Below are 13,518 nucleotides of genomic sequence, written 5' to 3'. Positions count from 1 at the left end.
AGCACTTTCAATGACCCATGTCTATTTTCAAAAACTTTTAAGACCTTGACTTCTATTTCTCAAATTCACAAACTTTCAAGGATTTCAAGGACCCGTGGGAACCCTGCATTGGAGTCGACCACTGGTGTCTGTCAACATGAGGACCAAAAAGCAGAAAGAACCAGAAGCAGAGCAAATGCTTCATTTGTCCCATTACGCAGGGCACTTTATATACCATTCATATTATATTTAATTTGCAGCCACAAAACATAATACAGAAATACAGGTCTTAAACTGAAAACATATACAGTTACGGTACATGAATATTAAAAATGTAAAAAAATAGATACTCGATACACACACAAATGAGAGAAAAGGCTTGGTATGTAGAGTAACTTTTGTCAAAGTTACTCTACATAGTTGTCAAAATGTTGTCAAAGTTGTCAAAATGAATGAAACTGTGTTTCATTAAATATCTGGACAGATATTATTGTCGGTCTCCTGTGTTAACACCACAAAATATGAGGTTTTGAAATGAATACTACTGAATGTATTGGTAATGGTCTTGTTTGTGTTGTAAAAGTATGAGCTTAATGTATGTTAAATTCAACAACAACAAAAGCAACAACAGTAGAAAAGCAGAGGCAATGTAAGATTGAGGCTATAGAGCTTCCTCAGATGAGAGCTTGTGAAAGGACTGAGAGCCCTTTTGTAAAATACATTCTACACATTATCAAACATCAGTCTTTCAAAGCATCCCACCTGTGTAAATGTCAGACACTCCAATATACTGTAGGACTATAATTCCACGGTCGAAAATAATATTTCATTCAAATACTACAGGTTAAACAAAGTCAAGATAGATCACATTGTAATTTGGTAATACTGCATTTGACCTAAAACAATATTTAAAGCATGTTTTCTGGATACACAACAAAATGATTTGCACTGTGTCACTATTTAGCTCTTAAACTCAATAGTAGAGAAAACATCTTATAGTTTCACTTCACTTCTGTTACAGTATCACTAACCTGGTATTCACAACCATAACAAAGCATTACAGTGTTGGAGTGGTTTCATACTTATTCAACATTACACGATCCATGTTCGGTTTCATATTTCTGTTTTCTCTTCCTGAGACTTACAATGTCCTGCAGGCTCAATATCAGCTAATATCGCAAGACACAGTGGATAAGTGTTCAGCCTCAGGGGAAACTATTCCAAGACCTACACTCTGTATTCTTATAACTAATACTATTCTGTTTCAGAACACTGTGAGCTAGGCTACCACCTACAGTATAATTGTTTTGGCAACCAAACAAACAACTGTCAGAAAGCGGCTGTAAGCTCAGTTTTGCCTAACGAACATAGAAATAGGCATTTCAAGTGGTTGCGTAAATAGACTTTCACATTTACAAAAACATTTGAAACATGTCTTTGATTTTGTCTGTACAAAATGCTGCTATGCCACTTTTTGTCAAATATATATTGTGTGTAGCAAGAGAAAATACAGATAAAAGTAAAAACATCCGTTAGAAATTGAGGGAGGAACCAATTGTGAAACAATTTAAATATTCTGGCTTGACAGACAAATACAGAGTATTTAGACAGAAAGAGGATAGTGTAACGGGCCTATGTGCCTGAAGGGGTCGGAGAAGGACGTTAACACACAGTTATAATGTGCAAGGGATGGAAGGGGGGTCAAAGTTCAAGGTCTAACTGCGATGGTGAAAGTCAACAAGGCGAGGTCAACCAGACGGCTGGAGAGGCCCAGTAAACAAAGAATCCAAAAGACGTCCTCAGGGAAGCCGGAATGTGGGTTCAGATGGCGTCTTTCTAGGACGTCCAGATGACGTCTTTCTAGGACGTCCAGTTGACGTCTTTAGGACGTCTTGCGGACGATTCTGTAGTCCATAAGACGTCCTAGAAAGACATCATCTGGACGTCCTAGAAAGACGTCATCTGAACCCACATTCCGGCTTCCCTGAGGACGTCTTTTGGACTCTTTGTTTACCTGGGGAGGAAGGGTCCTGCTGGAGAGCTGGCAAAGTCAGATGGCAAAGTCCCCCTGAGTCGCAGGGCTGAAGGCAGAGCTGCGGAGGGTGTCCAGGCAGTTGACCAGGATGAGCGTGCCGGTCAGGTGCTTCCAGTGCTTGGTGATGGGGTTCTTCATCCTGTCCAGGCCCAGGTGGAGCTCCTGGATCACGTCCCTGTAGCTGTCCCCGATCTGGGCAGCCCAAGTCAGCAGGAAGTCATACGCTGGCTTCCACATGGACTGTTTTGAAAAAGAAGAGAACGCAGAAAACTTAGGCGAGGTGTTGGCGACGGAGCAGAATGCTATTAAATGAAGTAGAAGCCGCACACTCTAGTTCCAGATGCAGAATTGTCGGTTTTTATTGACAACGGTTTCGGCCGTAGCTTTTGTCAAGTCTTACAAGAAATCTACACTTTTGCATATGGAACTAGAGTGTGTGGCTTCTATTCCACATGGACTGTACCACAGGATCAACAGCGAAGAGGGATAGAAGGGTTAGTGAAAACATAAGAGAGAGAAAGAAAGATTGGAAAAATCTGACTGGCTCACTTCCTTTTGAGTGCAGGTAAGAGAACAGTGACAGTTGAAAGCAAATGAGCCCTCTGGTCATGGTAATGTGATGGTAAGTGTACCTCGTTGTCCACCACCCCGCTCTTGTCCCTGTGTGGCGCCTCGTAGGCCTCCATCTGCTGCTTGGACACCCTGGCCAGCTTCTCTGCCAGCTCCCTCCAGCGAGCGGCCACCTCCACAGCGGTGGTCAGCAGCACAAAGTCCATGACGAGTCTGGCCACCAGCCCCTGGCAGTCCATCTTTAACATGGCCTGAGAGAGCAGCAAAGCAGTCACACAAACACCGCATTAACACTAGAACAGCCGTGCCTTTTTTTACCTCCTAAAAGAGCCGCCCCTCTTTACAATGCTCAAGCTGCTATTTACACACAACGACCACTAGTTGGCCGCTTGTAAATTAGCCTGCTTCCTACATAGCTTTATATTAGCTTATCCTGATGTGATTTGGAAAATGTAAGGATACTGGGTGGTAGAACGCGCATATCTAGGACAAGTCATGAAAGGAGGGTCCTGGAATTTGATCGAGTGCAAAGATATGACATGTTTTTTTACTCACACACTCCTCAAGGCTGTTCTATTGTTAACACACACACACACACAACTTTTAAACATTGCAACAGGTTAGAGGTACTACTAATGAATACAACATATGTTTGATTTCTACCCGTAGAGAAAACTAGGTGTGAATAAAAAAATAAAATAATCCGATGTCTACAGCAGCGTCTGAGGTTGAATTACTGCTTCATTTCAGAAGGCCTCTCTACAGGCCTTACTGACCGTACCCAGAGATATTAGTACAAATAACCATGCAATCCCCCCATCTCCATAAGAAACACTACAGGAGAACAAGACTATTAGTACATCTCAAAGGCTGGGCTATTATGAGTGCAGAACACAGTACACAGTGTTGTACAAAACCCAGGAGAGCAACACAACATCCAAGGAGATGAGGCCTAAAACTGAAACTAAAACAATAGCTCATAACTCCATAAGTTTTAAAGATGGCTTACACATCTAAACCAGTAAAGATGGCCAATTCCTCTGCCTGCAAGGCGGCAACCCAGTAAACAAAGATTCCAAAAGACGTCCTCAGCAAAGCCGGAATGTGGGTTCAGATTACGTCTTTCTAGGACGTCCAGATGAGGTCTTTCTAGGATGTCCAGATGACGTCTTTCTAGGACATCCAGATGACGTCTTTAGGACGTTTTGTGGACTACAGAATCGTCTTCTACCGGCTTCCCTGAGGACGTCTTTTGGACTCTTTGTTTACTGGGAAGCTTGTGTGTGTTATGTACTGTAGATAATGGACATGGACTTAAACTCGTCTCCATCCTCTATGATGATGCTCTACAGGAGGTAGAAGTTTAGAAAGTCCCCACTGGTGTGACGATGTCACGGGAGACCCGACAAAGTCCTTTGACGGCACCCGTGAGTTTTTTTTCCCGCCAAAACAATCACCAAGCATCGTTGAGCATGATGGATAAGTTTACATTGCAAGAGTATTGTACTGTAGCTTGCTGTGTGAGTTGTTTCAAACGAGCTGCGTTTTGTACAGTGTCATAGCCTGGGTAGGCTAACAAGTTTGGTCTAGCTTGTATATAGTAGCTTAACTTTAAGCCCAGTAAACAAAGAGTCCAAAAGACGTCCTCAGGGAAGCCGGAATGTGGGTTCAGATGACGTCTTTAGGACGTCTTATGGACTACAGAATCGTCTTCTGTAGTCCATAAGATGTCCTAAAGACGTCATCTGGACGTCCTAGAAAGACATTATCTGGACGTCCTAGAAAGACGTCATCTGAACGGCTGAACGTCAGTTGTTTAGATGCCACCCTTGAACGCGCGGCATCTAAACAACTGACTGACTATCTCCGGAAGATGGATCACTTAGACCCCCACCAATCCGGCTTCAAGGCTGGGCATTCCACTGAGACTGCGCTCCTTGCTGTCACGGAAGCCCTCCACTCTGCCCAAGCTTCCTCCCTCTCCTCTGTTCTCATTCTCCTTGACCTGTCTGCTGCCTTCGACACAGTCAATCACCAGATCCTTCTCTCCATCCTCTCAGACCTGGGCATCTCTGGCACCGCACACTCCTGGTTTTCTTCCTACCTGGCGGGCCGCTCCTACCAGGTGACCTGGAGAGAATCGCTATCTTCTCCACGAACCCTCTCCACTGGAGTTCCCCAGGGTTCCGTCCTAGGGCCCCTACTCTTCTCCCTCTACACCAAGTCTCTTGGCTCTGTAATCTCTTCACATGGGCTCTCCTACCACAGCTACGCAGACGACACTCAACTCTTCCTGTCCTTCCCCCCGTCTGATGTACACGTGGCAACCCGTATCTCAGCATGTCTCGCTGACATTTCAACTTGGATGGCTGACCACCATCTCAAGCTCAATCTTAACAAGACCGAGCTCCTCTTCATCCCCGGGAAAGCCTGCCCTCTCCAAGACTTCTCCATCACAGTGGAGAACTCTACTGTAACCCCCTCCCTGACAGCCAAGAACCTTGGAGTGATCCTGGATAACCGACTATCCTGTGCGGAGAACATTGCAGCAACGGCTCGCTCCTGCAGATTCCTCCTCTACAACATCAGAAGGATACGACCATTCCTTACCAGAGAGGCAGCGCAACTCTTGACCCAGGCACTGGTCATCTCCCGCCTGGATTACTGCAATGTACTCCTGGCTGGGCTCCCCGTTTCAGCCATTAGACCTCTGCAGCTCATCCAGAATGCTGCTGCCCGGCTGGTATTCAACCTCCCCAAATACTCGCATGTCACCCCTCTCCTTCGCACCCTGCACTGGCTCCCGATAGCAGCTCGCATCAGATTCAAGACCCTGGTGCTTGCATACCAGGCAGCTAAAGGGACAGCCCCTGCCTACCTGAAGGAAATGGTAACCCCCCAAACCCCTGCCCGCTCACTCCGTTCCTCCACCTCGGCTGGCCGACTGGCCCCACCTCCTCTACACAGCAGTCGGGCTGCCCGATCACGTCTCTTCACAACACTGGCTCCCCGCTGGTGGAATGAGCTCCCCACGACTGTCAGAACGGCAGAGTCACTACCCATCTTCCGTCGTAGACTGAAGACCCATCTCTTCAGGTTACATCTTAACTGCTCCTCCTGAGACATCTTCCGACCCTCACCACTACGTCTCCTAAAGACACCCGCTTTCCCCTTTACTGTGTCCCTAAGAACTTCTACTGCCCCCCTTGTACTGTTTCTCAGTTTCTCCAGTAAAAAAATAAAAAAATAAAAAAATAAAAGTTTTAGTAGAAGGCGATAATAGGGAGAAGGTTTTTCCTTCTATCAGTGGCCCCGGGCCTGAGCTAGAGTACTCTTCCTGCAACGAATAGTGGACTGCCGATTCACATGCTTAGTATTCAAATGTATTGATTGTAAGTCGCTTTGGAATAAGGCGTCTGCTAAATGCCAAAAATGTACAAATGTAAATGTAAATGAACCCACATTCCGGCTTCCCTGAGGACATCTTTTGAACTCTTTGTTTACTGGGAGGTGGTGATAAAGGTTGTGATGGGTGGTTGAAAGGAGAACGGTTGTTGCGCCATATGCGTATGCACTGTGCACTGTGTGAAAACAACACAGGGAGCTTGCTCATGTGTCTTCACAGGATTCCAGCGCTGCTCCTATTGCCTAGACCACCTGGCCTGAATGGGACTGTTTTAATGAGCTCTGACTGCTGAATCAGGCTTCACATTTCTGTCTAAATGACTAAATATAGAGCAGCACTGTCCACCGCCCATCTGTCCAGGCCAGCTCTCAACCATCTGCCAGCAATATCAACTGAGGAAACTCAAATTGACCAACAACAGTCCAGCCGCAGTACTGTCTCTCTCACACAATGCTGGCAGGGCAGGACAGGGCCCAGCTAGTGATGTTACCACCTCACATACAACCTGTTGGAAGCTGAGTCACTGCCTTTTCAGTTCCCCCTACTTACAGGGTTCCTACAAGTTTCAACAAGTCACATTTAAGACCTTTTTGGACCTTTTTTAGACCTATTCGCGACACCATATGATAGCTTTTTGAGAGATTGAGAGATTGAGGATGCTGGGATGCTGGATTTTAGACTTTACGTCTTTTTAAGATCAGCGCGAACCCTGTACTTAACATACAGTGGGCCCTATTATGCACTTCTTAACTTGCCGTCTTAAGTCTTAATTAAGACGCACCGCCAGGTTAAGACCTACCGCCACCCTTATTATGCGCTTCATACGCGCTACTGCTATTATGCCGGTGTCGATAGGCGCCCACACATAAGACGTAATACTCCCGTGCATATATTACTCATTGTGGGAGTGTTCATATGTTAATGAAGTGCACTAAGCGCCCCTGCTATTATGCGATCTGACTTTGCTCCTAGCGCTAAGAAGTGGTTTGAAAAGTTCTTAAGTTTAGACTTCATGCACGTTTTGAAACACGAGTGCGCCTCCGCGGTTTGCGCATGCATGTGGGCACACATGAACACGCACGTGGCTCCACGGCAAGACGTCAATTACGGTCACAGTATAAATGCTTTATTTCAGAAGGGAGAGGCAGAGAAGCGCGCTGACCTCCTTCTTAGGACTTCCATAATAGCATAGCGCTAATGACTCAACGCAGCCGGTTCTTAAAGGGAATGGCACCTGGCACGCTGATTGGGTTGATTGAGAAGACGCCCAAAACACACCCATGACTAATTTCTTTGCTTAGCGCCGGGTTTTAGGCGCCCACTACCGCACGCATAATAGCAAAGTGGCCTTGACCACGCCTCCACGTCTTAAGTTTAGATCTACCGCCTCGTCTTATTGCTTAAGACTTATGAAGTGCATAATAGGGCCCAGTATGTCATAAAAGGAGTTCACTCAGATTTGTCATTTTGGGTGACAGTTGTGATCACGAGTTCATGCAAAACTGAATTCACCTATAGATGTAAAAGCTATAACTAGAAATGCAAGGTCATTGTACAGTATAGGCACTCTATAGGCAGAGAGATCCAGCCCTCTTGAATGACCTCAACCACATTTCAGTGAGCGATCTCCTTTCCTTGTATCACAGTGCAGAATGGAAGGTTCTAGCTTTTTCAATTTTCAGACATTCACAACCAGTCTCAATGTAAGTCAACAGCTTAAAAAAGCTCAAGTCTGAGAGGTTTTCTGAGGTGAATCTTAAGACTTGACAGCAGTCTCACTCCAATTACAGAGCAACACATGAATGCGATGAGAAAGTGAGATGGCTGTGACATCTCTGTAAAAGTGATTTGGAGGCTCCACCATCTCTCTGATAAAATCCACGCATCCACCGGGGATGCCCTGACAGACCTGTCTGACAGCACAAATTGGCCTTGTGCCTGTGAGCGCTCAGAACAGTTATCTCCCCAGCTTAGCCCAAATGAGCCTGCTCCTCATTTAAACACAGAGCACAGAACTGTCCCTGAAAGCGCAGGGGGAGACAGGAGAGGAGAGAACATTATTAACAAGGACTCAACCTCCTCTTTATAGAGGAGAAAAAGTTTCTGCATCAGCAGTTCGGAAAACTCCTCTAATGCTCGGTAGGGAAAAGACCAGTGGTTGAACAGTCATTCTGAGTCATGTGCATAATATAATAATATAGTATACTACTATATTATGTAGTATACTGATACTATAATACAGTAGTGGTGACTAAAAATATTGTCATACCGACCTAGTATCAAAATGTTAGTAGGTACCTTCTCTGGGGGAACATTAACGGAATATATGACAAGATCTTGAAATTCTGTGACCCACCACTGCCAAACCTATCGATGTATAACCATATAGATCCTTATGTGATATTCATGGGCTGGGAGAGAAACAGTATACTTCCACTTACATAATGTCTTACATCTCAACATAATCTGAAAGTGTTTCTGTCTCTCTGCTCTCTAGCCATCGGGCATTGTTTCAGTGAGAAGTAGCGGTTGGCTTTTCATTTGTCTGCTGGCAGAGCAGAATGATCCATCATCAAATTGAAAGTCCTTGCAGTGACGGTTACATTGGTCTCCCAACCCTCCCCCAGCCTGCTCCCTTGCCTGACCAATGTCTCCTCACATTTCAAATGACAACACCTGTCAGACAGTGTGGGACACTCACATCAACAGGAATGGAAGGCATACTGTATATGCCATATCGTGAGCTTAGAATTATAAGGTTCTATCTCCGTTTAGGGCAGTTCAGAGATATTGAGCCTCAAAGTACCCATGGGGTAGTGGTGGTCTAGTGGATAGTGAGTTGGTCTTGTGATCGGAAGGTTGTGAGTTCAAATCCCGCCTGAAGCCACACCACTACTAGTGTGCCCTTGGGTAAGGCACTTAGCCCTCAGTTACTCCAGGGGGAATGTCCCTGTAATTCGTAATTGTACGTCGCTTTGGATAAAAGCGTCTGCTAAATGGCAAAATTATTAATTAATTAATTAAAGTTGTTACATTCCATTATGTTTTGTGAGATGGAATCTTTGTATTTGATTAATTACTAACAAAAAAATGTAAACATTTTAAAAATAACACCACACAGGCATTAATAAACACCTAATGGATCAGATTATGTAAAAAAACTAAATTTTGACCAAAAATGTAGATAGAACCTTATAATTCTAATGTAACGATGAATTGAGAATCAAGGACCCCAATTGAAATAAGCCAGTGGCTTTCTTGGGTTTTTATCCTGTTAGTTGACCTTGTATGTAATATGTACTTTCATGTACCTACTTCTGCAAATCTTCTAATAAAGTTTTCAATCAATCAATCAAAAACGACCTGTCAGACAGTGTGGGACACTCACATCAACAGGACTGGAAAGCATACTGTATATGCCATATGCGTCTCTTAGTTTCTGGACAAACTATTTGATTAATTAGGACTGCCTTTGACAAAATCGTAAAACACACCACCTTAACATACATACACTTACCGGCCTCTTAATTAAGAATACTTGTCAACAGTCCAAGCTGGTGGACGTGGTGTGTACGTGCATGTGTGTGTGTGTGTGTGTGTGTGTGTGTGTGTGTGTGTGTGTGGTGGTGTGTGTGTGTGTGTGGTGGTGTAAGTTTGTGTATGTTTTGGTGGTGTGTATGTTTCCTTGGCACACAATGTACCCATCTTCTAATGGCTACGTCCAGCATGATAATGCACCGTGTCACAAAGCAAAAGTTGTCTCAAACTGGTTTCATGAACATGGCAATGAGTTCAGTGTTCTTCAGTGGCCTTCCCAGTCACTGGATCTGAATACAATATAACACCTTTGGGATGTGGTATAGAATGGGAGATTCACAGCTTGATTGTGCACCTGAATCTGCAGGAATTGCATAATGCAATCGTGTCATCATGAACCATGTATATATATATGGTATGGAGAGAGAGAGAGAGATGGGAAGGATATGAACACACACACACACACAAACACACGCACACGCACGCACGCACACACACACACACACACACACACACACACACACACACTGGCTTACAGTCATGAGTTCCTTCTGGAAGGACTTCCTCTCCTTGTTGTCTATGTTATTGCACTCCTCCTTTAGCGTCTCCAGTACCGACGCGACCCTCTCGGCCTCGTTGTCCGACTCACTCCGACAGAAATAAGTCAAAGGCAGATTGTCGTAGCCGAGGGCGTCTGCAAAGGCCCTCCAGTTCCCCACGTTCTCCATCAGCACAGTCCTCACAGAGGCGTAAATGTACGTGAGAAATTTGCAAGGCTTTAAGATCTGCTCCAGCAGCATGGTCGTAGTGAGGTCCGGCCCACAGAAATAAATAGGCTTCACTTTTCCCAAAACCAGAACATTCTTTGCGTGAACCAGACCAGTCCTTCCCTGATAATATCCGATATACCACTCTTTGGTCCACAGTTGTCCTCTTAGTTTGATTTTCTCCTCACTCAGCAAGGCGATGACATCTCCCTTCTTGTATTCCAGCAAGTACTGGCTCTTGGTTGGCCGGCTCACCGTTTTGAGCAGCTTCCCAAACTTCAGGTTGACGATACACCGTTCCTGAAACTGAGGGTATCTGGAAGTGACGGCCAGAGGAGACAAGACAATCTTACCCACCTCTTTCTTTTTCAGAAACTTCCTCTGGCCAGACATCTTCGCTCTAGTCTTCGTAGGGGGAGGTTGTGGAGTTTGCACACAGAACTGGGCCAGGATGCAGTCCAGAACATCTTTCACCTGGACCCGGAGAGTGAAGTCAGAGATGTCCTCTTCGTTGTGTGACGTGATCATGTAAATCAACCTGCTCACCTTCCCTAGTTTGACCTGGAGACCCCGGACAACCCTGGCTGTGTCTTCGGCCTTGATCTGGAAGTGAGACATGTTGGAGTACAAGCCGACTTGCAGGTCCTGAGGGTAGCCCAGAACAAACTGATGTTTCCCCCACAACTGGAGGGCCACCGGAGGGGTTGAGTGGGCCTTCTTCCCCACCTCACTCACCAATAGAGTCTTTGGGGCACAGTCGTGCCCAAATATGGCCACGACAGTCTTGAAGGAGGGATGGATGTGTTTGGGCCCATAGACTCCCAAGGTGACTTTCTTCACCATGTGATCCCATACTGTTGTATTGATACTGACGTGCTGGGCTTGCACAACAACAGCCACGTACATACACGGCCCTAAATGATCTAGCTGGACCTGAACTGTGTCCTTGTAGAGGTAAGCGTGTGGGATGACAGTGTAGGGGCCTTCCTTGGAATCGCTTCTGACACAGTGCACCTCTGCGATCTGACTGCTCTCTCTCTTCACCACCACGGACATGTTCAACTGCAACGTGATAAAGGACTTGGTCTCCATGTTGCTCAGCTTGATCTCCACCACGGGGCTCACGGTGGAGCACGTGTCGTTGTTGAGCTCCAGAGGAGGGTCCAGTAAGGCCTTCATAGAGACCTGCTGAGTGTCACATGCAGCCACATGGCCCTGGGGGATATGGACACAGATGTTGGTATCGGGCAGCTGCACAGCCCCACCACTGCTGTCTACGTTACACACAATGTTTGTTTCCACTGGCTGTGTCTGGCCCCAGCCAGGGCTCTGCCCCAGAGAGTCGAGGTCATGTCCAGATCTGGCCAACTTACGATGGTTTAGCCACGCAGTCCTGAAGTCCTCCCTGCTCTGAAACTGCTCCGGTGCAGGGGCTTCCAGGCCAGTGAAGAACCCAGAGGACGTATTGGACTGGGCCTGTAGGACAGACAGCTCTGATAAACTGTAGGATCGTTTGAAACTCCTCAAGAGTGGGTTGTTGCCTCTGTGGGGTGCCTGTAAAACGACCTGGTTGGGGCTGGTGGGGGTCACGTCGAAGATGTCGCAGCTGCTGAAACCGTTGGCGATGGTGGTGCTGGAGGTGGAGGGAGGGGCAGAGGGAAACACCAGCGTGTCGAAAAGAAGAAGATCTGTGGATCGAGAGTTCTGTATGATTCCCTTCTCAATACAGTTCTGGTCCCTTGTAGGTGTGCCTTGTAGAGCACCACTGATGAAGGGGTTGGTGGAGGTGTGGTTGGATAATTGGTTGCTGTTACATGTATAAGGGAGAGTCGGCCACTCCCCCAGGAGGTCCAGCTCATCAGCCCCTTCCTCGGCACACTCCCCTGCGTGCTCTATCATCCCACTGTCACTGAGCGAGGAGTTCCTGTCGCTGATTGGCTGAACGTAGGCTGACGGGATGTAGCCCATCTCTGTGTTGTTGTGGGCGTACCACCACTCTCCACCTGATGTGTCCAGCACATAGATACGGTCACCTTTGGAAAATGTCAGTGTCGTAAAGCTAGAAGGGCAGTAATCCTTTATGGCAACGACTTCCCAGGCAGTTCCAAAGGAGGCTGTGGTGTCCAACCTCAAGGCACTGGGAGAAGACACTGAAAAACATAACCAGATAAGACATGTCAGAGTATATAAAACATGAAAACATTGTTCAGACATTGATTGATTGATTGAAAACTTTATTAGAAGATTTGCAGAAGTAGGTACATGAAAGTACATATTAACATACAAGGTCAACTAAAAGGATAAAAACCCAAGAAAGCCACTGGCTTATTTCAATTGGGGTCCTTGACATACTGTGTGTTTAACACTAGAACAGCCGTGCCTTTTTACCTACTAAAAGAGCCGCCTCTGCTATTTACACACAATGACCACTAGTTGGCCACTTGTAAATTAGCCTACTTCCTACACAGAAAAACTGAAAAAAAAGCCGGAATGTGGGTTCAGGTGACGTCTTTCTAGGACGCCCTAGAAAGACGTCATCTGAACGTCCTAGAAAGACGTCATCTGAACCCACATTCCGGCATCCCTGAGGACGTCTTTTGGACTCTTTGTTTACTGGGAATCAGAGATCTTAAAATAGCACAATCGCTTGTTGGGACACTGACCGTTGACGTCTGAGAGACTGGCCTCGGAGACCCCCTCACCCAGGTCGATGAGCGCTCCCTCAGATTTGCAGCGAGGTAGAACATAGTTATTGTTGGTCACTCTGATGCGGTGGGCAGCCATGTCGCACTACTCTCTCATGCCACTGAATATGGTGTTCAGTCATTGGCAACGTTCCATTGGATCTAGACATAAAACAAAGGAAAAAGAATAGAAGCACTGATTAGCTGTGGCTGATTCCTGGTAATACATACAGTATAACATATGTGACACGGTCTGGAAGTAAGGGGCGCAACTCAGCAATTGTCAAGTCGCACAAAGTAGTGTTAGTGTTACTGTTCTTTTTCTTTGCAAATTGCGAAAGTTTAAGTGTTGAGGAGCCCACTGGAGTTAACCAGCTATTGTTTCCACCCATTACCTGCCCATTACCTGCCTATGAAAAGTGTGAAAACTTTGAAAGCCATTTTCTCTTAGTTGATTTGAGATGTACCAACATCCAAATATGCATATCTTCTTCAACTTCACATCATTTGAAAGCTTGCCATCTGCCCTTTCATAATCTG

At 45.9% G+C, this 13,518-nt stretch overlaps 1 protein-coding gene across 1 annotated transcript; it reads right to left on the bottom strand.

Annotated features, from left to right (window-relative positions):
• Window positions 1-2,029: 2,029 nt before the first annotated feature.
• Window positions 2,030-13,078, bottom strand: LOC308152708 (SH3 domain-binding protein 4-A-like; the record flags this gene model as incomplete). The annotated part of the gene is made up of 4 exons (XM_080525761.1): window positions 2,030-2,254; window positions 2,647-2,835; window positions 10,064-12,444; window positions 12,958-13,078. 4 exons carry the CDS (start codon window positions 13,076-13,078, stop codon window positions 2,030-2,032), a joined length of 2,916 nt encoding a protein of 971 aa, XP_080381887.1.
• Between the last annotated feature and the right edge of the window lie 440 nt (window positions 13,079-13,518).

The sequence above is a fragment of the Nansenia antarctica genome (assembly GCF_963989245.1).
Source record: "Nansenia antarctica genome assembly, chromosome: 3".
NCBI lineage: Eukaryota > Metazoa > Chordata > Actinopteri > Argentiniformes > Microstomatidae > Nansenia > Nansenia antarctica.
The sequence above is the reverse complement of the archived record's forward strand: the minus strand, read 5'-3'. Positions and strand labels throughout refer to the sequence as shown.